Genomic DNA, 25,252 nt, shown 5'->3' with positions numbered 1-25,252 from the left:
ACCGTCCTTACCAGACTTGCGGAAGACTACAATTTTGAAGTGTTTCAATTGTTTAAGGAAATGCAGTTGTGTCATGACATTAGTACTCAAAATTTAAATAATGAGGCAGTTTTGTAAAATTTATCATCCTAAATCACACAGGTGGTGCTGATCTACAATGTTCATACTTCTCTCTATTTTGAAGAGAGTTGCAGTCTATAAATTTGCTAAAATAGATGGATTTCCGTGCGATAGAAATCGAGATATTGCGACTAATCATTTATGCAATGTGAAAGATTAGTAATATTAGTAAAATTGATTGTTAAGTATCTTTTTAAGTACTGCTTCTAATATGTACATATTTCTCTCAATTGTAAAGATCTTTGTAAAGTAAAGTAAACGCTTATTTTTCAGGCAGGCTCCAATTATGAATTAGGTGACGCGGACTGGGGGCGGAAGTCATCCATAACCTTCTTGTTGCCAACTTCAAATATCTGTGGTGTGGGGACTACAATATGATCAACAATCACTTTTATGTGTAACGATTTCAGTGTTTTAGGGCAATAGATGTAACTTAAAAACATACTTTAACATTCTGAATTGGACGAGGTGAAGTTAAGATGTAGTAGGGTAACTGCTGTTTATCTTTTTGATATTAATTTATGAAAGAACCAACATCCATTGATAGCTAAAAAGTGAAGCAAAATTCTATTTTATTAAAAAATTAATTGGCATAAACAATTGTATTGTAATGTAATGTGGAGTAAGAGAAAGTCGTGTTGTCAGCAAATCAACTGTTGAAGCGTAGTTGGTGAAGATTACGGTAAACGCAAGTGCATTCAGAGAAAAAATGTGGTGCACTCACCAGACTCAGTTTTTTGTTTTGTTTTTCCAATGAAGCATTGGCATCTTGGATCAGTGTCCTCGTGTTGCAAACAGTGAACGGTAATCGCTTTTCTTTTTTTTACAGGCGGGTTTAATGGCTGTTAGATTGGGTGGAAAAAGAACAATCAATGGTACAAATTTTAATTTTCAAAATCAAAGTCTTCTGAGATACAAGCTTCACTGGGTGTAAGTATGGCACAAAGTCTATTTACATCTGAATTTTTTATTTTAAATTTTACATAAAAGAATTAATGAATACTGCACAAAATGTAATCAATAAACTTAATCTAGCAAATATAACCCGGTGCGCATCACCTTTACATTGACTATCAGTGACATTCGACAGCAATGATTGGTAGAGATTAATTTGATCGTAATATTTGTTTTCTTCGATATCGACTAATCCGATGCTTGTATCCTGAAATAGAAAAAACCACAACAAGAATCAAATAAAGGGAATTTGCTAGATTCTTATTCTAGGTGTACTCCTGAGATATTTGTCGAGTAATACAAGTAAGAGCTTCAACATATTAAAGTATAAACTCGTATCTCTAACTAATACAATGACCACAGAGCTTATCCCTTACCTTTTTGCTTAGTATTGATTTTACTTGTAAATTAAAACGGTAAACAAGTAGAATTGCTTAACATTAATTTTGCTAGAAGCACTGTAAACTACAAGGAAGCTTCTTACTGACCTTAAACAATACTTCCTCATTTTTGAAAGGATCAAACATTTTAAAGATGTTGTTATCCTCGCCAATTGCAACTGTGCCGAATGCCTTATTAAGCTCTAGAAACAGTTCGGATATGTCAGTATTGTCTACAGTTTTCTTGAAATCAGCTCTTCCTACAACCTACAATGAGAGTACTGAATTTAAGTTAACCTAAATCAAGTATGCATTAATTTTAAAGTGATTTTTTTTTTTAGTATACACTGTCTAACTTTAAATAGACTGTTCAATTACAGTGTACAACCGGTGAAACTACACTTTGTTTTACTTGAAATCCAAAGATAAGATTCCTTTAACAGTGTACTTACTGCCTGGCATTGGTTTTAAAAAGTACTGGTATTCAGAATTCCGGAATAAAAACAAATTTAGGGCTACCTTCTATGGCGTCACGAGGCTTATGGATTGAATTTCTAGACAATAAATTCCAAGCAAAAGTACAGGTACACTTACTGCAGAACTGGCAGTTTGTATAAAGGACGTGTCAGAGTTGTTCATTTTTATACCATAGGAAACGTAAAAAAGAAGTTTACGATATTGGAGCATAAGAAGTACTGAAATTACTGAGACAGGTAGTTAAATAGTTGGATCGTGCTTTGTGATTAAGCGGCATTTTGTTGGTATTATTATTTTTTTAATGTTTTCGTATGGTTTCTGCCAAAATCTCTTAACAGGAATTAGATATTTCAGTGAAAGAAATGTGATATTTTTAAAATGTTAAGATACAAAACTGCACCTCTGCATTAATTCCCTCTGCAAGTGCACAGTTATCGTCCACAGTCGCCAATCCCACTGCAATAGTGCCATTTCTGCACAGAACATTGAACAGACTTGGATTGATGGTTTCATCAAAAGTTTTTACATCAACACCTGTAAAAAATGTACGTGTATTATCTTAAATTTGATTGACACTACCAGAATGTAACAAAAAGCTGTCCTTTTTTTTTTATTTTTTGCGCAAGCATACATACTGCTGTTTACCTACAATTCCTTGTTAGCTATCCCTTTAACATGCAATTTTATACTTCCATCTGCTCATGAAAAATTTATTGAGGGTGATATAGCCCGAAAAATAAAAGTTTAGGCTAGAACGTCGTCTGTTCTTAAATTTAAGCAATTTAGGCACCGGCAGCAGCAGCGGATTCTCTCACACCAACGCCAGAAAATTAAGTGAATTAGGTGTTTCCACAACAAACATAAACCACCACCCGCAAGTATCCAGCATGCTTCAAAGAAGCATTCAAAAACAAGCTCCGCAAACTAACTGCATGCCAATTTTTTAAAAATGCCGTGAAAAAAGGGATATGGTGCTGGAACCTGGATAATGTCGTTCTTTTTGTGCTATTTGATGTCAGCCTATATTAGAAGTTATAGAGGAGCTCAGTGTGGTTACGATCATTTCCTTGTAAAAGCGAAGTACCGGCAGAAGTTGGTGATAAAAACAAGTGAAAAAATATTGGGACAGACGAGGTTTAATGTCGGTAGGCTAAAGATAGACGAAGTAAAAGAAAGATTTAAGAGAGAGGTGGAAGGCAAGCTACTTGCATCAAACGAGACTTTGGCAATCTAGGACAGATAGAGTAGATTTAGGAATATCATTAATACATCAGCCGAGGAAGTTGTAGGGAGAATGAAAAGAGAAAAAGAAATGATTGGTACGACCAAGAGTGTACAACGGCAGTTAAAGAGAGAAATGAAGCTCCAAAGAAATTATTGCAGTCGAACGCCGAAGAATATTCTAGAAAAAGAAAAGCTAAAAAAAACTGTGCAGGAGGAAAAAGAGACGAAAGGAGAGAGTAAAATTAAGAGAATTGGGGGATGATTTTTAAGCAAAGAGAACCAGGAAGTTTTATAAGGGTATTAAAAATCAGAGCGGGTTTTCAAGCCGAGGGTGGTTTATTGCCGAGATGAGCGAGTTCGGTACAATGAAAAGATGCCAAGCGAATGGAGTAAGGCAATCCTGTGTCCGATCTACAAAAAAGGGGACAAAGCTAGATTGCAAGAATCAGAGGTATAGCCCAGCTCCCAGTGATCTAGAAGGAACTATTCTTTGCCATCAACAAACGTCTGGTAAAATGGGCATAAAATTTCCTTGGTGAATACCAGTGTGGTTTCAGACCAAGAAGATCCACTGTCGACAATTTATTGTCCTACGAATTTAATGTGAAACCATTTATAACCGATTAATGCAACCATAGTCTATGCAGACGATGTTGATCACAGCTCGGATCAAAGCGGCCATAGACGGAGCTTTTCAAGAACTGGAAGAAGCTTGTAAGAAACGCGGTCTGGAAATCAAAAAGGTAAAGACCAAATACAATATATGCAAACCTCGAGAGCCCAGTCATGTGGAGGACAAATCCAATTGAGTAATCACAGCTTGCAACGTGCAGTGATTTTAAATATCTAGTCACTCATTACACACAACAATGATATAACTACAAAAATCAAGGCGAGAATAGCGGCAGGAAATAAATGCCTATTCGATGTTCAAAAGGTTTTGCGGTTCAAGAATTGGCCCCGCAAGGCTAAGATAATAATTATTAGACCCAGCGTCACTTATGCCAGCGAAAAGTGAGTGCTTAGCAAAGAAAATGAAAAGATTCTCGAGGTTTGGGAAAGAAAAATATCCAGAAAGATCTTGGTCCCGAAGTGCGTGAATGGCGACTGGAAAATAAGAAAGAATCAAGAACTGATGGAATTGTTTGGAGAACCAGACATAGTCGCCCAAATAAAATAAAGAAGGGAAGATTGAGATGGTTGGGACAGTGGACACGTTGGATGCCGCGGGGTGTCCAGAAAACTATTAAATAAAAATCCTGGAAGTAGAATTCGAGGGTGCCCTCGTCTTAGATGGCTGGATGACGTAAAGGAAGACCTCTGTCGGGTTAGAGTGAGACTCCAATGGCGCCTTAAGGCCGCAGACCGTGACAAATGGGTAAACTTGTTGAGAAGGTACAGGTCCTACTATAAGGACTGTTGCGCCAAGTAGCAACTGATGTCTGTCTTCACTCACTTAATAAAGCGCTTTTGCCGAAAAATGTCCGTTATTTGTTTAATAAAAAAATGCAGTTTCAAGAAGAAAACGAAAGGTCACAATATCACTTCAACGACCTCCATAAAATTAGAATTTTGAATTTCTTCCTAACCCAGTTTACCAGACACCCTATGAAAGTAAAGGTTTATTTTGCCAGCAGTAAGCATAATTGGTAGTAAGCGAACCTGTATCTGAATTATAAGGTGACAAAAATTCACAGACTTTTCTAATAAGACAACTTGATGCAATTTATAAATATTTTACCTGACAGTAAAGCCTTGAAGTTTACAAAAGCAATATCACCACCATTTTCAGATAGGCATTTCAGGGCTTGTCGATTCTTCTGTACAAGATTACCATATGTAGGGCATGGATCTGTATAATCACACATGTGAGTAATAGGTTATATATAGTCCGCTGATGTTATCATCTACGTATTTCTTAAGATACATAGATCTAATATATATATATATATATATATATATATATAAAAGATCTCACCACACAACATTTGATGCTTACACAGATCTTACCTGAACTGTTCGACTGTGGACATAGAGCGCACATTGAAGAAGGCCTCGCACTTGTGCCGTAAACCTCTAGATTAGACTTAAATGCTCCAGGCACGCAACTACTGCCAAAGAAATTTTCTGGACAAGTGTTTCCAAGAAGGTTGTACTTTTTGGCAATGTTTATAAATGATATCCAGCCTGTAACAGTTAAAATGAAGTAAATCAGATTTGAAAATTGTCGAGTTTGACTATTCTTCTAATTTGTAATGAAACAACAAGTGACCTTATTACACTGAAGACCATTGCAGTGTGAACTCACGAACAAATCTCCAGTAAGTAATAAAGTTAACCAGATTGAAGAACACTGTTGAGCTAGGCTATCAAAAATAAAGTGATATTTTACCTAGACCATTATACTCTGGGAAGCATGCCTTCTTGTTTCTGAGATCTCTGAATGTCCGAATGTTTGTATTTTCCGCCTTTAGTACGGCCATGATCTGATAGTAACCGTCCAGAGTGTTGTCTTCAAACACCACCGTTGATAGATTATACTTACTGAAACAGGAAATTCTAGAGTGAGAAACAGACGACTAATTCTGATTGACATATTTAGTTCTGTAATGGTACAAATACTGTTCTGGAGAAAGTGATTCTCAGCTGCAGTCCAGAAGGAAGTGAATGAAACCTACTTTATATGGAACAAAACCTGTTGGGACATTTGTTCGTCTCTAGCACCAACTGGAAATGCCATTTGACGTCGACGTGGGTAGGATTTCGGCAAAGAAAATCTTTGTCTTATCACTACTCTAAAAACATATATTTATGCATAGCCATTTCTGCAGTAAGTGCACAGTACTTATGCTTGGATTGAATAAGTTGGAAAGTATTTGTGGGAGATAAGAATGTGAAAGTAATGACCATTTTTTAGTCAGGCGGGCTTTATGTTCAATACCTTTCAGGTTTCGTGGACATTCAGGTATCGAGGGAGGTTTAATAAGGCGCGGCTTTAAGCACTATTATCTAAATCTTCTTTATATCTAGCCTTGTACGGAAACAGCCCTCTAAGCGGGTCTTTACACCAGATCAGCTTTGCAGCAAGAGCACCGATATTTCTCGCACTGTTTCCAGTAAATCCTTATAAAGTCACGTAAAGGTCTCACTCTGAACAGGTCTTTTTTCTACAATTACTTTTTTAAAACCCAACAACAGGCAGTAAGCTTCCCCCCCCCAATGCCACACATCATTGGCGTTCTGCCATTAGATGTCTCGCAGCCCAATATATTTTAGCTCTTGAAGAGAGCTCGTCAGTATATGTCGCAGTCAAATGGGACAGGGCTTCGCACTCAAAAAGATGATCTCCTGTCATGGGCCCGTCCCCGCAAAGCACACAGTTCGGGTTGTCAGCTACCCCGATCCTGATTAAGTGTGCCCACAGGTAATCATGTCAAGTGATCAAACAAAAACAGGCCACCGCTTCGCTCTGAGGCAGGTTATTTGGAAGCACATTGTCCCTCAAGATAGCCCATCGTTTGCCCTCTGATAGTGTGGTGTGCAACTCCGCTGTTCTCTTTTTGGCTTTTGTCCGGCAAATTCGCCTTGTGGTCTCAAGGAATGGACCCTTCAGGCTGTGTCATATTTGCTGTTAGCTTAGCGAGTCTGTCAGCTTCCTCATTCCCGCTAATGGCTGGGGATCCATTGTCAAACCACCCTCACATTTTTCTCGATGAGGTCGTTAATTATTTTACGACATCGAATATATCGTAAGAGTCGGTCGCAGCCCAAGTAGTCACCTGCCACTATCGCGCAGTCACCTGTTGCACAGTGCGTCTTCATCAGTAAGCTATACACTGCCTTGTTCCAAGAAGTGAAGTAAAGGTATTATTTAAATATTGTACGATAGAGTCATTCATACCCACATAAATACTCACAGCGTACCAAAAAAATGCATGTATCATTGGTACCTCCTAGCAATATGTCCATATTCCGTATAAATGCTAATAACGTCTTCCTTATTCTCAGAAATCCTATTCAGACAATTATGCACAGTATGTCCTCTATGGCAGGAAATAATGGGTTTCAAACCGTAACTTGCTGCAGCCAGTGACAGCCAATTACATTTCTCATGCTCTATTGCACCTATTGTACACCACCTGACCTTGTTGCGACATTCTGCTGTGCTGCCTTTTACATCAACCCCACCTGTACAAAAATCAACACATAGTCAAACTTAAAGGAAGATATAAGTAGGTTGGCCATCGCTGTAACAAGAGCAATGTGAAAACGGAATGGCGCATGAACTTAAATCCACCTCGAGAATGCAAAAATTGCCAACTTGCCTTTTCAAAAATTCATTTGACACGCGCTTCTTCAAAAGAATAAGATACGTAAAGGGAGTGGATTCACTGGCCACAATTCGAGACAGCTGGTCCCCAGGCAAACGCATTTCCGGTTGTGAGCAAGATTACTTACCCCTATCGACGTAATCTCGTAGTGCACTTGGCAGTTCTTTTCGGTCAAAGCTATACATTTTGTTTGAGCCAATGAGTAACGTTTGCAAATGTTCCAACCAAGCAGTTCCTGGCACCCGTGCATCTGCAGTCAGCCAATTCGCCACCAGTTGCTTTAACTCTGTTGCTATATCACTGGAATACAAAGATACACATTAGAAATTGACAAAGTTGGGTATTTTTCAACGAAACGTTTTTTTGTGCAGTTTTTGACGAACAACCCCTACACAACTGTCCTAAGTTTTAATTTTAAGTTGTTAGAAAGTACTGGGCGATTCTACCAGTTAGTGCGTGGATGGGCACAATCTTCAGTGAGCTATATTCTCTAAATAAATGTCTACGCCTTTTAGGAAAAACAGCCTACACATTAGTTTGTTGAGATGGCCAACGTTTTGCAAAGAAATGGGTATATCCAGCTTTTAATTCTGTTCTAGTTAGATACGACAAAGACTCTACCTCAAATGAAAGCATGAAACGCTCGCCTGAGTTTAAGCTATTTCAAAGATGTACATACACTACCTCTAACTAAAAGATGTCGAGTATTTCTGATAAGAAAGGAATTATTTAGATCTTACCTTCTAGATACGATGACATTCCAAGGTTGTCTGCCCCAAACACAAGGATTTTCCGCCGAGATCTCCATGGTAGTTTGATTCTTGCACAGGTAGACATAATCGTTTGCATTGTTTTTGAATGTCCTATCTTTTAACTGGAAAAAGTTTAAATCTACATGTTTTAATTTATTTTTACTATTAGCTAATCAGCACAAAGTAGGCAAAAAGAGATATGTATCCCTTTAATAGTTAGAGGTTTCCGACCTACTGGCATACTTGCCAGCAAACTACAAAAAAGGTAAAAACAAGATGTAGGATAGTCGAAAATGAACTTACATCTCAATAAAACTTCTTTTTTTTAATATTATTATTAGTTTTTAACACTCCATTAATTTCGGAATGCTAAGGAATATAGCTCTGCACTAAAAAAGATCCAGCAGCCTTTCTGTTCCATTCAGTGCCAAACTGAACCCAACAATGTAACTGTCAACTTACCCCAAAATACTTTTTGACCTGCTCCAACGGAACGTAGGCTACCTCACCGGAATTTCTGGTAAGACATTTCAGCGCAGCTTCTGGTGAGTTGCTGCTGTCCAGATTGTATGTGCATTTACTTTTAGAATCACAAAGACTACAAAGGTTTTGGTATAGTCCTTCTGTGAACAGAAGGTAATAGAGATAAGTATTACGCATGAGACGTCTACAGCTTTCCAAAAGAACTCCATAAAACTACAAAAATATGCCAAAGTTTTTATGTTTTATATACTACAATTTTATATACATAAGTTTCTAGATATACTTGTAAACTGAAAACTGAACTGAAACTTGAGCACTGAAAAAAGCTCTGAGCGTTTCATACCTTAGATATTGACGCGCCTTAAATAAAAAAAAAAAACTTTTATTTTTTTTGGCTTACAGTAATCGAAACTGTAATTTTAAAACTAAATTGCTTGACAGATTTTGGTACGCTGCGTTTTATAAATTCACTATTTCGCAATAGATATTTCATAAAAGTGGTTGATTGATAAGAATGCAGAGTAAATTAGCAATTAAAGTCTTTTAAGCAATGCCACAGAGCGCTCGTTAGTAGCAATCGAGTCTCTATATACTTTTTAAACTATTTTTTCATTCCTTTTGTATGTGAAAAAATTTGTTTAAAAATCGCAAATAGTACAACCCTCGTGGAAATAACCTACACGATTGAATAGCATATGGAAGTAGGCATGTTGGTTTTTAAAAGGTGAATGGAAAATTTGTACCTAAACAGATTCAGAAACAGTAGTTCTGAAATGGGAAGAAAGGAAATATAACTCTGTTGTTAAAAGAAATGAATTATCATTAACTCTGCGAAGTAATGTCATATTTGCTGGGGTAGAGTAATTAAATAATTATACAAATATCAGACTACTGAAGAATTAATTAGAGAAAGAGCGCGCGCACACCCACACACACAAATTCGCTAACGGCAGGGTAGAGAAGTAAGAAGAGTTAGCACCTGTAGAAGAGGGGGGAACGGCGGAGTAAGTCTCTCTTATTCTCAAGAGAGTATCCAAGAAGTGTTATAAGGCACTCTGGTTCGAGTAAGCGAACGCGTTGCAAAGCTGGAGACCGAACTATTTATTGCCAATCGCCACCTTGGCAGTTAGCTACTACTCAACTTACGGAAAAAAGGTATCTTGCGTGCTAACCTAAACTGTGAATTCTGGGCCCAAGACAACGAAATAAACACCTTCGCGAGAGATTAACTGGACATCCCTTACACCTTAAAATCTTGATATACATGTTTGTGTGTGTGTGTACTTGTTTTCAAATAATAAAGGCTCAATATAAAGTTTTGTTTTATAATTGATATTTTCTTAAATGAAATTTATAATTAATTAAGTTTAATTTCTTTTCATTAAAGGAAGGGGTTGGCTCTGTGGTTAAGGTATACTGCTTTCCTACGAGGAGATCCCGAGTTCGAATCCAGCTGCTGGTCCTTTTGTCTTGCTAGGAGCTTCTTACAGCTCACTGACCTGTGATGGACAGAGTTATCCGTAACGATTGAACAGATTCTTGAGTCCGGTTTTAGTACTGAAAAAAGCTCTGAGCGTTATTAACCTTAGATATTGACGCGCCTTAAATAAAAAAAAAAAGTTTTTTATTTTTTTTGGCTTATATTAATTGAAACTGTTATTTTAAAACATAAATTGCTTGACAGATTTTAGTACGCTGCGTTTTATAAATTCACTATTTCGCAATAGATATTTCATAAAATTTGTAGAAGTGCATAAGCAGTCTAAATCACTTCCATAATAACCAAAATACAAACTTAAAGCAGACATAAAACACAAAAACAATAATAATATTGATAATTTGAGTACTATAGTGCAACGACTATAACCTTCAAGAAGCGAAGTAGAATCTCAGTATTCGTTTGTAGGACTGTTTGTTAAACTTAGGCTCATTAGAAAGTGTCACTACTGTTCATAACCTACAAATGATGAATAACCACTATTATTCATCAAGAAGATAATTCCTCTCTTCTCGGCTTGTATATAAAAACAATATATTGCATTGAGGCACCAAGCTAGACGAGCGGTTAGAGGCGAGGCCCGCAAAGCTAATATGTGTTGTGGTACTGGGTTCGATTACCGATCTAAACCTAAGATTTATTTAATAGTTGATATGAGAAATTTACAGTAAAGTAGGTTTGCTAGTCGTCTCCATCCTCGACGCCCAACTGGACGTGAAGTCCGCCTCAAAAAAAAAAGGCATTACTTTAAATTACTTATACATTGAATTGATTGTGGCAACAGCTTTTTATTAAATCAGGTCCTCAAAACGTAATTTCTCTAAATGCACGAATGAAGAAAGTGATAATTAACATAATTGTTGAAAAAGAAAATAACCATGAAGTACTGTAGCCTAAACAGAGCTCGTTTGAATCGGAAATGTAGTTGAATCTATTTATACAATGAAAACTAAACGTAGGATTTAGAATTTAGGCTTAAGATTTCTTATGTATTGAATTGATTTATATATTGAATAAATAAGATTACTTATATATTGAATATTTACCTCAAAAGAATCCCCGTCATTAAGTACATGTTTTTTTTTACTTACTCAGTCTTTTATCTAAGGAGCGACTTTGTGCCCACGTTCCTGGTCTGCAGGAATCTCCAAAGAAGGCAGAAATTTGCGAAATTTCCTCCTCAACATGGCTGAACCATGGTTTGCAGTCAAAATGCAACATATACCTTTCAAAGTACTAAAAATAAAATACTAAGTAAAATACTGAAATAAATGTCTAATAAAAGAACCCTTATACAAAATTACAAAATAACTTTCAAATCTCTAACTGACCTTTAAAAAATGATCGGAGAGTCGATAACTGATGCCAACACCTGGATGGCAGTACCTCTTTCCTCGTAGGTCATTAAAATTCCCGGAAAATTCTTTGCGCATCAGAACAACCATACTCAGAGCAGAGCTTTCTGTGAGACAAATCAAGCTTTAACCTAAGAGATTATTATTACTATTTATAAAGGTGCCAGCACAGCAGGGACCTGAGCACAATTTGCCTTTAAAAAAAAAAGAATTTCGTAAAAAATAATCTGGTGAAGAAATTAAGTTTCTTGCACTTTAAAACTCATGAACTTAAGCATGGTGTAAATTGGAAAATAATGCCCCTAGCCAAACAGTCAAATCTCGACGAGCACCAGTATACTTGCTGCTGAACTCCTGAACAAGTTACCAGGTTTTGGTCCTCACCAAAACATCCCTCGATGTACCCTCTTCAGTTAGGGAAGGGGCTTTAGGCACAGGGAGTAGTTATCCCAATCTACCGGCTCCCTTCTCTGCCTAGGCTTCCGTAGAGGATCTGGATAGTTCCCAGGAGTTGAAGTGGGATACACCCTCCCTGGTAAGGATTCGGGATGGGTTGCCTGTCATCAGCGAATATTTATCCCAATCTACCGGCTCAGTGACTCCCACAAAGCAAAGGAAGTGGACAAAGAAGAAGGCTGTGTCGCCCTTTTCCCAAGTGAAAAGTGAAAGATTTCGGTATTTTATTCGGAGCCTGAAGTATCAGTCCAAAATTAACAGTGAGCTTCTTCTGAAGCAAGGGGTTGAGCCAAAAGAGAAGATTTGGGCGGAGCTTAGACTGCGTAAGAATAATCCATCACCAAATTTATAAGGCTTAAGCTAATGTATAGATGAAATGAATATTCTCCCATTAAATTTCTGTGACTATTTTTTCTTAAAGATTTATTACAATTTTTTGTTATATAAATATCGTACTTGATATTTATAATATAATTATTTATAGTTTTTGTAATATTTATACAGCTTTTCACTGTGGGCTAGCAACACGATCTATTTAGGCAGTATCCTATTTTATTTTAAATGTTTATGTTGGAATGTCTCTCTCTCTCGTTGCCGTTATCTTAGGCTTATCACATGACATTTCGAATTGGAGAAGTGGCAGAAGGAAAAGAGAAGTATATTAAAGAGGTTAATACTCACCGCTAGCTAATGCTTTTTCCCTGACTTCGCCGAGTACCTGCATGTCTGTGCCATTCTCCCGGGCCAACAGTAAAGCTTCCTCAGCGCTGAGCAGTGCGAAATCCGCATCACCAGAGCGTATTTTCAGCGCACATTGAACACTGAAATATAACACTGTCTATGTAGAACAATAGTTTGTACAAATGTAATGTTCAGTTAGCGTGTATAGAATTTTGACCCAAGACACGCAATTGACAATCTTATTCTTTACAAATTAATTCTTATTTATAATCATATTCTTTAGAATTTTTCTGCTTGACGAGTGCTGTACTTTCTAAATATACCTAACTAACAAATATCTCAACAGTATTTATTGCATTCACATATATTTTAACGCTTTGTTCTCTTTTTTGACTTTACAACTACACAATCCCGAACTTCTAAACCTTGGATATTAGACTGATCAGTTCTGATCAATTAGTCTGCGCAAGAAAAATAAAGTTGCCAGGACAAGTACGAAGACAGAAACCCTGGAAAGACAAGGAGCTGCATCAGATCCCTTTGGTGAGATAAGCAACAAACATCTACAAGAGGAGGAAGCCAAAAGAGCCTCCCTGGACTGAGACAGACGAAAATCTGTGACTTAGTTCGGTATCCATAAAGAAATAGGCTGCGTATGCTGATTAGTTTCAACACTGGTCATTGCCGACTCTGATACCTAAAGAAGCTTGGCTTAGGAATGACAGATTCTTTGGAGAAAAGAAAGAGGATCCATTGCACCTGACGGACTGCGGTTATGTCGTTTGAAGATATTTGGATGTCCGGGTACTTACTAGGTGTTGGAGGAGTACGTATGTAACCTTCATGAAATCTCCTTCCTCCAGATTTTGTGATTTCGCAGACAATTTGGAGAGTTTTGTAGCGTTAGCAGTCTCGTCCGGCACCAGTAGAGGGAAAAACTGATCTATTTCAAAGATAAAAGAAAAAAATGCAGTAAAATCGAACTCCGGCGTTTTGATGAACCTGACTTCAGGCTCAATTAAAGCTTTTAGTCCATGAATGTGGAGAGCATTTCAAATAAATAAAGTTGTGAAAAAAATACATAACTTATTTCATCCAAAATTACTAAAGTACAAATAGGATATTTAAAGAAATATCTTGTATTTCAAACAACACCCCACTGGACACACATACTGGAGTCAATAAAGTTCGTTGCGATTACAAAAAAAGAGTAAACTTTATTATTTGTGAAAGAAAAAAAATATTACACAGCTTACTTTACTTAGTTTAAATTAAAATTATTAGAATCTCTTTAACAAAGTTGTAAGCGCGTAAGGCTTACACCCGATGCGGAGAGGGGAAGATGACGCGAACGCAATTTAAAATCAATATGTGCTCGAGGTTGGCACTGCAACAAAGTATCACAAATAAGGTAAGTGAAATACTTAGAAGAAATATAAAAAAGGGAAGGTAAAGACAGCACTTACCTTTGAGGTACTGGACGTGAAGGTACTCAGTCTCATCTAGTTGGTGAAGGGGCGCTGTTGAAGGGATGGCAAAGGAAGAAAACGGAAGAAAGGTGTGTGCTTGTCTGAGTGTGTATTGAGCGTGTTTCCAGCACAGAATTGCGTAGCGGGAAGAAAGGGGCCGATTAGGCGGAAACAGACCAGAAGTGGTCCGGAGGAGGTTTCTAGGAAGCGAGGAGGGGTAGCGGTACAAGGTGAGGCGAAGCAGGTATTGAGCCCAGAGATGCCAGAGGCGACCGTGATGATGTGTTGAAGCGGAAGTGCGGTAACAGTGCATGAAGCGAACAGCTGGAGCGTGCAGGCAGAGCAGTGCTGTTGAGAGGTATAATATGCAGAACGGCGGAAGCGTACTAGATGCGCTGTAAAGCAGATCCAGAAGCACAAACAAACTTACTCGATCAGTGTCAAAGGCGTACTGACCGACAGCAGACGGAAAGACCCCACGGTTAAGAGTGAGTAGAGAAGAGGAAGGTTCGATAGCGTGGGAACCTTAGGAATAAACATAACTACAAAAGAATAGAAAATATAATATTTAGCGACGACAAGAAAGGAAAGGATTAGCGAAGTAACGCGTAGTGCGAGAAAGGACGGCACGCGGCTTAACAAAAGTAATTTACTCAAAGTTATAAATTGCAAACGACTTTATGGACGCCCGTAACAGTAGATACGATACTATATCCTTACCTATCCCCCACGTGCACGCAGCTAACATTACTGTTTCCAACCTCTAAGGAATTGCACTTGTACTTGTCCATCCATGAAAACGCGCACAGTTTGTCTGAAAAAAAAAGAATCTGGTGAATCTCTGAGGACTTTCTATAGCTGTATTATTGCAGTTCCAACCGCAAGTCTGTTATCTATGTACGTAAGTAGATCCTTGGTTTGAGGTTTCGACCATTGTGCTCGATGAGAAATCAAAAGACAAAGCGTCATGCCAAATTAACGAATTACTCTCTGCTTTTTTGCGGATCTTAGAATAACAGGTTTAAAAACTATTGTATGACGTTTGTTGAGTATGCACCAGATTCTGTCTATTTACAAATCCAAAGAATAAGTAGTGACGCGCTGCAGAATAGACCCGAACTTTAGTAAGTGAAGAGAGACGGACATCCTGTTAAATTCATTTTATTCACTAAAAACCATAATCTTGTACACTTGTACTTGTTTTTTGAGCCATACTGACCATACACATCAACATTTGACAGACCCGATCACACACCGCACGCACATATACAGATAATTTGTAAAAAAAAATTACTTTTTCGTATTCAGAGGACCTTAAAACGAATATTTCTGAGAAAACTCCAATAGAAATGCTCTACCGAAGGGTTAGTTGCTACTTCTCTAACTATCGTAAACAAGAATTGCTGCTATAAATGTTCGGGTTTCATATTTCACCTAAATATTAAAATAAAAAAAGTAAGTAAATAAAAAAGTTTAAAAATGTTGTTTTAAAACATTGTCAGTAAATTGAGTGAATAGAACATGTCAAAAACGAAAAATTGTAAAAAAGCGATAACTTCGAGTTCTTCCAGGAGTCTTGAATGTTACTGAGAATGTGATAACTATTACATAAAATCCAAAAAATTGAGTATAAGGCTTGATTAAACGACAAAACGTACAAAAATTAGCAAGTATCCAACATTTCATTCATATTTCAGCTATTTAGAAACGTACGAAAAAGTTTATGAGTTTTATTCAAATTTTATAACAATAATATCATTTAAGTAATTTGACTGCATTAAATTTTCATTAATATTGTTCAGAATTCATTCCTTATGCTGGCCATTCCAATCATATTTTTTTGTTAAAATAATGGTAAAATGGGTATTACATCTACATAAATAGTAATAAATAGGCACTTTTTCTTGTACGTGCATTTCGAATAACATAAAAATATCAAATTTATTTACGTATAATATAGAATTCCTTATAGAAGTTTTTTCCAAACTAGTCATATTATTAGCCAAATGTCCAGTTGTTTATAATTTTCATACGGTAATTGCTATTTAACAGAGGGAAGAATGTGCTGTTTTTGATCCTGATCTTCATGCTGACTTGAAGAAGAGTTTCTAACTCTATCGTTCTGCGATATTTGAACGCGAATCATTCTAAATTGGCCTTAACACTCTTAACATCAGTTTCAGTTCTGTATTTCTTGCTTAGCGCTACTTTCTCTCTCTTCAGTTCCTCTCGTGGAGTGGGTGGTGTATCTGAGAGCAATCGTTTCTTTGTTCAAGCCAGCCGAGAATCAAGCTCCTTTATTATTAATTGATCATATTTTATGAATGCAAATTTACTATCATCCCCAGGCATCTCTAAACTATGGCATCAATTTCCTACTTATTTCAAGCACCTCCTTTAGAAAATCATCTGCTATGAACGTGTCAGTTTCTTTTAACTTGAAGGCATTTTCCATGACCAACGATTTCATACGAAATGTAGTGAAACCTAAAATTATCGGCCTATCTTTTATTGCTTATCTTTCGTAGCCGTCTGACAAAATCTGAGTCAGTAACATCTATACTAGGCTCCAAATGTTCTTTAATGAAATTAAAACAAAATTTTTCTAACTCCCAATAAGTAGAATATTCTAGCGAGACTCCAACTAAGACCTCATTCCGTTCCAGTATCTCACCATCAATTTGCTTTACTTTGGTCTCCACAGCTTTAACTTTCATGTGTCAATAACATTAATGTGTTCTTTAATTTCCTCGTCTTAAGACGGGAGTCTTTCAGATCCTATTTTAATTCCAAGCGCAATTTTCACTACAGTCACTAAATCACCACTCATTTTATGTAAACATACGCTTAGTGAGTAAGATAAGGCAAAGAAATAAGTTTGAATAGAAATTCTGTTCTAATGCGAACACTTGCTATTAGTCGTTGTGTTTGTAAACAGCCAGTTGACAAACAACTAAAGATGAATGTATGAAGAAAGCAGGAATGACAATAGAGCTGTCTCCCCACCAAATAGCTCCTTATCCAGTGTTCCTCACCTCCTCACCAGCAGTCATCATCAAAAGGCCGTACAGTTCAGTGCCACACTAATAGTGATAGGAGGTCTTAACTACATACAAAGTGAACTCTGCCCTGGTTTAATTTTTTGAGAAGGTTACGTCTCAGTGGCATTCAAGCATATAACGTAGACAGCTGTCGGTAATAGTAGCCCATTATAAGTCTACAAATGTGCGCCATACTCGTAAGTTAACGTGTGAAGATTTTTCGTACAGACGGAGGGTTTTATGACAGCTGTCCAGGAACAAGTTATCCACAACAAGAATTACGAGAGGTACATAATTAAGGTAGTTAGAACGCAGAATGGTAGATTTAGACTATGTCGTTAAAAGTCAGAAACTATAGAGCACATAATGAATTCGTGCGATCAGTTGGCAAAATCAGATTACCTTCATCGGTAAAGCCAGGTAGCCAAAATCATCCATCACAAGTTGGCAATTAAAGAGAAAGTGCCTTATAACCTTGAGTGCGACAGAAATAAATTGTACTACGACTGAATGGTGATCACTGGCAGAATACCTAGTATCTGTATCATTGCTGACCCAGCACTAAAAACCTGTTTCAAATTGTAGGAGAATGTACACTGTTTGAAATAAAAAGCCTTTGGGAACGAAATATCATCCAACTGCAAAAAGTGATGATCACGCATGCCGTATTCTCCGCAAATTTCTCAGAGACCAATGATGATTTACTTGGATGGTACTTGTGTATGTTCTTATCTACCACGATTATGTAAGATTGGAAAATAAATAATATGTTAATACGCTCTATTACCATTCATAAGAAGAAAAGTCTCTCCTAAAGGAGGAAAGAGAGATGTGTTCAATCTATCAATATCAGTATTTACATCATATGACACAATTTCATGATGGCACAACATAATTTCTAATAAAAATTTACTTGAAACTTTTATCTTCAATTGAACTCTTTAACTTTAGCACACCTCTGTCAAAATATATTTTATTCGACTTTGGCATATCTTTATTTGTCTCACGAATGCCCTACATTTCATCTTTCAATGGTATTGCTGATCGACCTCTTCTACTTTTTTTATTTTATTTTATTTATTTGCCTTCTGTGCGTGTAGATTAGCCATCTCTTCTACTTTGCTGTCCTTCGGAATCCACTCTGACATTATTTTGACTCAGCACTGGTCATTCAATCTGGCAACATCTCATCGCCACTTGATCACGCACGCTTCTTTCGTCACATCAATTTTTCCTAGAATTTCTGCATTCGTTATCTAGTCACTTCTATTCACCGCAAGCAATTCTAGTAACGTGATTAATATTTCTCTATCGGAAATGGCATTTTTACTTAAGATAGTTTTCACGTTTTTGAGATTTCTTCGCAAATGGCCCTAACCATATTTAAAACTAGATAAACTGAATATGTAACTTGCATAAGATAATAATAATAATAATAATAATAATAATATACATTTATTTTAGAAGATATAGTACATAATATTTTTTAACATTGTACAAAAGGCATGGCTAACGCCGTCTGCCAGAGTTTGGTTACAAGATAAAAGAAAGAAAAAACTTAATAAATTATATGGAAATAAACTTAATGGCACAAAAAAAAAAAATAATACAACAATAAAAAAAATAAATAGAACACTGTGAGTGAAAATTAAAAGTAAATTTTTTTAAATCAAATTAATTGTAATTAAAAAAGTAATATTTTCAAAATCAAAAAATTAATAATTGAATTCTCTAATGAGACTGTATCTATAATTCCAAGCCTGCCTGGCAAAACTAATCAAATCACTGCAAATATGCTGATTCCCCAAAGCATCAATGACATATTGAGCATCTAAGAATTTCACACCGAGGCTCCTCAGTCGAAATTCCGAAAGGATTGGGCACTCGCAGAGGAAGTGATGCAAGTCCTCCCTGCTTTTCAAATTGCATAATGCACACTTCTCTTTTTGGGCAGCTTTATCAATCCATGGCACATAGTTCAGATAAAGCATTTCACCTCTAATTTTAAACCACCACCTCAGACTTGACATGCCCAACTGGGTGGTAGAGCCAACTTTAAAGATCCCAAGCCGTCCTCTAGTCTCAAGCAGTGTCCTATAAAGGACAAAACGCTCGGATTTCATAGCGCGGCCCACAGATTCGTCCAGACAAGCCTCTTTCATCCAACGCAACAGTTCAGAAAAATTAGCTTCCCAACCCGACATGTTATCTCGCGAAAAATCAAACATAAGATACATTTTAGATAAAAATTCAATTTTTTGGTATTTCTGAAGTTGGGGCTTTTAATTAGTTTTCTCCTAAAGTAGTGTTTCTCAATCGCTAATCCGCTGCAAAATATCTTAAATTTGTTAAAATAGTTTTAAAAAAATATCTGAATGAAAACAGACTATCTTTCTTGCTTTGTTACTGGTTCGTTAGCGGCGGAGTGATGCGCCCAAACTTCTCCCACGCTTCTCCGGCTCTAGTGTTATTAAAAGCTAGTTTTTATCTTTTGAGATAAGTGTATAGACTAAAATTACAGCTAGCCAAGTTTGACTGATGCGTGGGACTCTATGGCGGTCGTTGACTAACCTAGTTTTGAACTCCTACCATCCCCCTAGTCTCTGTTGGTCATGGCAAATGCCGAACCTCCAACTCTTTCTTCGTAAGGGTTAATTGGGTATAGGTTAACCAGTACTAGTTTGATTGCCCATGCTTCCGTTTTAATCTGGCCTTATTAGGGTCGGTGGGCTCAGAAAATACATCCATAGCATGGGACTAGTTAGCTCAGATCCTTCGGGCAGATTGTGGGGAGAGGAAGAAGAAACGGCTTCTCATATTCTTTTTGACTACGATGTAGTTTGACACTTTGAAGCTGAAGGAGATAAAAACTCTGTTGGGGAAACGTTGGACCTTACGACAAGTAGAAGTTCCTCCTACAAAGGGTCGGCATAGCAAACCTCTTTTGACCGCGGTGCCTGGGGAACGAACCAATTCTTAATCTTGCCACTTTTAAAAACAAATATTGGAATATACAGTACGCAGCAGGCACAACGTTTTTGAAATATAGTACAGAACTCGATTTGTTTCATTTTAAGATGGTCAAATTTTTTCTTCTAATAGTTGATTAACTGCCTACAAAAGGCAATTAAGGTTAAACTTAATGGTTGTTATAACTCAGAGCATCGAGAAAACAAATGCAAGAATGATATATTTCCATTGCATTACTGGCTTGCTCATTGGAGCATCATTTCCATAATTGTGCCTGAATTGAGTGACGCAACCGAAACCAAGTCCTTCTTCACGTCTTATTTTTCTCATAGATGAATTCCATACAAGAAAAAAACAATGTATATTAATATTTATGGACCAACTCATGAAATCTTTCTGAAATTTTAACAGACCGCGGGGGGGGGGGGGGGAAGATGATATCGTTGTCAAAGTACCATTTAGTTCAGTGTACTGTCCTATTATTACCAGGAGATTAAAAATTAAATGAGATATTAAACTAAATTCTGTGTACGAAGGAAATTGCATTGCCGGAAGTATTAATGTTTGAAACGATTTTATTTTTAGCTTCTTGACCCTGGCTGCTCAGAAAGATATCTCGCATTTTTTTTGAAATTATTCGTATGAAAATTGTTTTTAAAGTAAAATGGGATTGCTTAGACACGCTTTCCATGGTCTACCATCTATTTAGGCGCGAATAATATATATAACAAAAACAATTGGACGAGAAAATCGTAAGCGTGTTCGCACAAGATTTGGTGTACGTATATCAAGACTTTCTGTGTATTACGCGGTCACTGAAACTCAAAAATGGAAACCGCAGGAAGTTGGAATTTCGTGTTTGGTTTAGACGTCTTGATGGGAATCGCCAACTGGAATTGCTACTTGATTAAGTCAATTTTTTAGTTTTGTTTGATTGTGCGATCTAATACTTTGTATAATAAGAATTAAATGTGTAACCAAAATTCTAAATTAGAGAAAAAAATCTATTGTCCCGGAAGCACTTAAATTAATCGATTTTTCAGTTATTAGTGTTTTTCTTTTCAAAAATTGTTCTAATAATTGAACTTTACATCACATCCCAGGGCTATTAGTTTTAGTGGAGACATTTTTTTTGGCCAATCATTTTTTATTCACTCAAACCGTATTGGGATTCGTACATCTAATTTTTTATTCTGGCTGCCCAGTTAAGAAGCGTTCTAAGGAAGGGGCAAGGTTCTCCTCGTGAAGTGCCAGCCACTTAAGAATTGGAAGATATACTATTCAATACGGTTAATTCGAGTTTTCTTACTTGTCTTGCCAGTCACCTAAGGATTTAATTGAAACTCAGGTACAATACGTTCTAAGTGGTTTGTAAGTATGCCTTAACATGCATTGATCATGTGTTGTCTTTTAAATTTTTCTTCTTTCGACGACTTTTTTGTTCTTTGTACGCTCTACAAGACCGTGTGCGCAAATGTAGATCCAAACATTTGTAGTTATTTTTTTAATTGCTAATAAAACTTCGTTATTATTATTGTTATTTTTAGAACAAAATTCTGTTTCAAGAAATAACACTATATAATTCTGTATAACATTAAATAACGGGAAGTACTATGATATATATATACATAGTTACTCTACATGTATACTACATATATATATAGTGTACATGTAGTACTATGTATATATATACAATATATAGTATATATTCATATATATACTACATAGCATGCACAAATAGCTATATAAAAAATGGGACAAACCTTTATTATTATTTTTGTCTTTATTTATTTATTAATAGTATAAAAATATCAACTTGCACAATGGATTAAAAATCGGGGGATATTTATTCAAGTAGGGACAAAAATTTAAAAATCTGGGATTGTCCCGGATTATGTCTGGTTATGTTATAAAAAAAATTAATAAAATAAACTTACAAGCTGCATAGATCTGCTGGAATAATAATAGACTGAAGACAATCACAGTCCATGAGTTTGCCATCTCAAGTTAATTGCACTGAATACCTAGTATTCTATTAAGTAAGGCTAATGTTTAAGTACAGATTATATGTTTGCTAATAATAATATTTTACGAGAGTTCCTTTGCTAATGTTAAAGATATCAATCTTAGGTAAGTGAGATATGGTATCCCTTGCAATGAGTGTACCAGCCTTATCTGCTATGAGTTTGTACTGTTTACTCTAGATTAAATATAGTAACGGCCAAACCTCGCCCATAATCCAGCATTACTTAGAAATGTATAACCTTCTCCATCAGTAACAAACTGTTACAGCGAATTCATTGTTCATTTAACAATGTAAGGGGAGTTGCTAAGAGCGTAACTTGGATATTATTTTAATGTGGGCTGTAATCACGGTCGACTCTTACGACAGTGAATTTCATTATCATTTGCAGTATCAGAAGTGGTCTTAAAGTATATAAAATTGAAATGTAACATAAAAAACCTGTGTGATTAGTCACGACTTCACATTTCTAATGGTTCCGACTCACATCGTTTTCTTCTAACATCAAATATTTGAAACATTTATTTTGATTATGCTGATTTTATGCAATATTCAAAACCTTTATTACAATAAAATAACTCTAGATGAACGTATACTGCCACACACATCGCCCTAGAACTAACCTACAAAAAAATTCAAAAAAAAAAAAAAAGAAATAAAAGTAGTGAATCTATACGTATGTATTATAAATATGAAATTCAGGAAAAATGTCAGTAACAGTTTCAAGAAAATCTCAAAACAAGTGAAAAATCCATTTAGCTATTGGATTCCTCCGGTTAAGGAATTTTCGGAATATTAACAACATTAAATCCCACTTTATCATTTACAAGTGATAGGATCGTAAATTTCCCAGATATTACAATAGAGGGAAGTCTAAACACCCTTATACCAGAAGTGCTTTTCATCGAATTTTCCTGAAGAAAATTTACGAATGAAAATTTTAGATCTACATGTGCGAAACGATAGGTTGAAAGGAAAGTTTTAGTCGTTTCCAAAGATACATAAAAGTAATACTTCTGTCGAGACATTTCCATCACCAAAACATTATCGGGACTGCCAATCGTACCTGCTTAATCAGGACCAGTGGGCTAAAAGTGTGTACACAACAGGCTTAGAAGTCATATGGGCCTGTTCGGTCTGGTCGGTGGTAGTCATTGCTATGATTTGCTTGACTGGAAGCGACACTCCCCTGTCTGTAATCTATTAGAGGAGGGTGGTTACGCTTTCCATTAAAAAACCATTCTAGTGATATGTATGAAGCTATCACTTTATAAGATATTTTTTTAACAAAAACTTACGGTTTAAAAAGTTAAGGGTTGATTGAACTCTAAAAAGCACACAAATCAGCAACTACCGATCATTTCATTAATATCATTTTAGTAATTTTACCGTATTAACATTTCATTAATATTTGTTTAGAATTTATTAGATATAACAGATATTTATGCTGGCTATTTTCATATACAAAAGATTTATTCAAGAGCACACCATTTAACTTAGATTGTCTGTAATATCTATTAATCTATAATAATCAAACTATTAGTCACAGATTAAAAAGAAAAACGTTATAAAAAATTAAAACAAATATGAGGCTACTAAATTCAAAAACTTTAAAAAAAAAAAATGCTTACACCAACATACATCAATGATTTTGTTTATTTTATTTATTTATTTTTTAAATAAAAATCGTTGGTTTAAGTTCATTCACCGATTAAATTGATTGTTTCTTTATGTAGTAGTCAAGCGTTAATAATAATAGGTAATCTGCGTTAATATTAAATATATTTATTTATAAACTATAGTTTACTTCAACTACATTCTTAATCTAGGTTCTTTCCACAATGTTGTATATATGTAATATAAAGAAGATAAAGATATGCATATTTTTAGGAGAGCCAATAAATTATTAAAGTATTTTACTACAAATACTCAATTAAAAGTAAATTACAATAGAGAAATCAATAATTATTGTTGAATAATTTACTTGTTATAAAGTATGTATTATTTGTGCTTTCGAATACATCTATCAGACGAGTTGAAGATTAAATTTTGTTTTAACTCCGTGATTCAAATTTCAACAGTAATCAATTCTACCTTTGTCTTTTTCTACTTCAAATGTGTATGTTAGATACAGAATAAAGGGCCTGACAGAAATCAATCAGAAAAATAATTTGGATTGAGTTATAATGTATTGTCTATTTATTTATGAAGATGTAATGTAAATTGTATTTTCATTAATGAAATGACCAGCATAATGGTCTGTGAGACCTGATAAATTCTAAAAAATATGAATGAAAAGTTAATACAGCAAAATTACTCAAATGATATCAATGAAGTATTACGAAATGTAGGGTATTTGCTGATTGGTGTACCTTTTAGCCATTAATCAATCCTTATACTTAACTTTTTCAGTTGAAAGTTTTTGTTAAAGAGATTTTAGACCCTTTTGGATAGATTTTCCTTTTTATCTATTCTACAAAGTTACATCACCTGATTTTCAGATACAGATTTTCTTAACGTTAGGAATAAGCAAACATTCATTATTTCCTGATATGGTATTAAGTTGGAACCGTAAATACCACTGGAAGATCATTATAAGAACGCTTATAGTCGCGGTCCCCAAACAATCCACAAATACAATTTTCATAGGAAGTTGTTTAGAATAAAATTGAAACTATTTGTACATCAATAGTAAAATTAAACTGACTTATCAGTTCTTTCTATTAACAAGAATAAACTGCGATATAAGTACTTCTTACTAAAAAAGCAAAGAGAAATTAAACATGAAATACGCACGAATGCAACACTTCCATTTAATAGTTGTAGAGTAGAATGGCCCTTTAATGTCGCGCAGAAAAGCTTGAACCACTTTTCCGTACCAAATAAAATCAACATCGGGTGAAGATTATTGAAAATAACTAAAAAGAGGGCATACATAAATGGGGTAATCTCACTTTCAAATCTAGTACATCCACAAAAACTGCATCCACATAGAATTTCGAACCGAATGACAATTCATTTAAGTAACATGGATTACC

The 25,252-nt window shown here is 35.7% G+C and overlaps 1 protein-coding gene across 2 annotated transcripts; it reads right to left on the bottom strand.

The window, feature by feature from the left end:
* Positions 1-989: 989 nt before the first annotated feature.
* Positions 990-22,432, bottom strand: LOC141459263 (transferrin-like). 2 transcript variants are annotated; one of them, XM_074138113.1, is made up of 15 exons: positions 22,129-22,432; positions 14,901-14,994; positions 12,712-12,851; positions 11,551-11,681; positions 11,311-11,455; positions 8,701-8,861; positions 8,227-8,360; positions 7,614-7,786; positions 7,106-7,343; positions 5,548-5,699; positions 5,166-5,342; positions 4,897-5,007; positions 2,332-2,465; positions 1,563-1,721; positions 990-1,282 (listed from the first exon to the last, which is right to left on the bottom strand). In XM_074138113.1, the coding sequence occupies exons 1-15, from the start codon at positions 22,190-22,192 to the stop codon at positions 1,100-1,102; spliced, it is 2,196 nt and encodes a 731-aa protein (XP_073994214.1). In that variant the 5' UTR covers positions 22,193-22,432; the 3' UTR covers positions 990-1,099. The 2 variants fall into 2 exon arrangements, with proteins under 2 accessions (XP_073994214.1, XP_073994215.1); XM_074138114.1 differs by lacking the exon at positions 14,901-14,994 and having other exon boundaries at positions 22,129-22,318.
* Positions 22,433-25,252: the final 2,820 nt, after the last annotated feature.

This window comes from Rhodnius prolixus, unplaced genomic scaffold, assembly GCF_049639745.1.
Source record: "Rhodnius prolixus isolate KJV_2025 unplaced genomic scaffold, Rpr scaffold_11, whole genome shotgun sequence".
Taxonomy (NCBI): Eukaryota; Metazoa; Arthropoda; class Insecta; order Hemiptera; family Reduviidae; genus Rhodnius; species Rhodnius prolixus.
Note: the sequence above shows the minus strand (reverse complement) of the source record. Positions and strands in the feature narration are given on the sequence as shown.

Coding starts and splice junctions, on each gene's coding strand:
- LOC141459263 (XM_074138113.1), bottom strand. CDS start 22,192: ATGGCAAACTCATGGACTGTGATTGTCTTCAGTCTATTATTATTCCAG. Junction 8,361..8,700: donor AGGTCAAAAAGTATTTTGGG/GTAAGTTGACAG, acceptor AACTTTTTCCAG/TTAAAAGATAGGACATTCAA. Junction 5,008..5,165: donor TCCACAGTCGAACAGTTCAG/GTAAGATCTGTG, acceptor GTGATTATACAG/ATCCATGCCCTACATATGGT.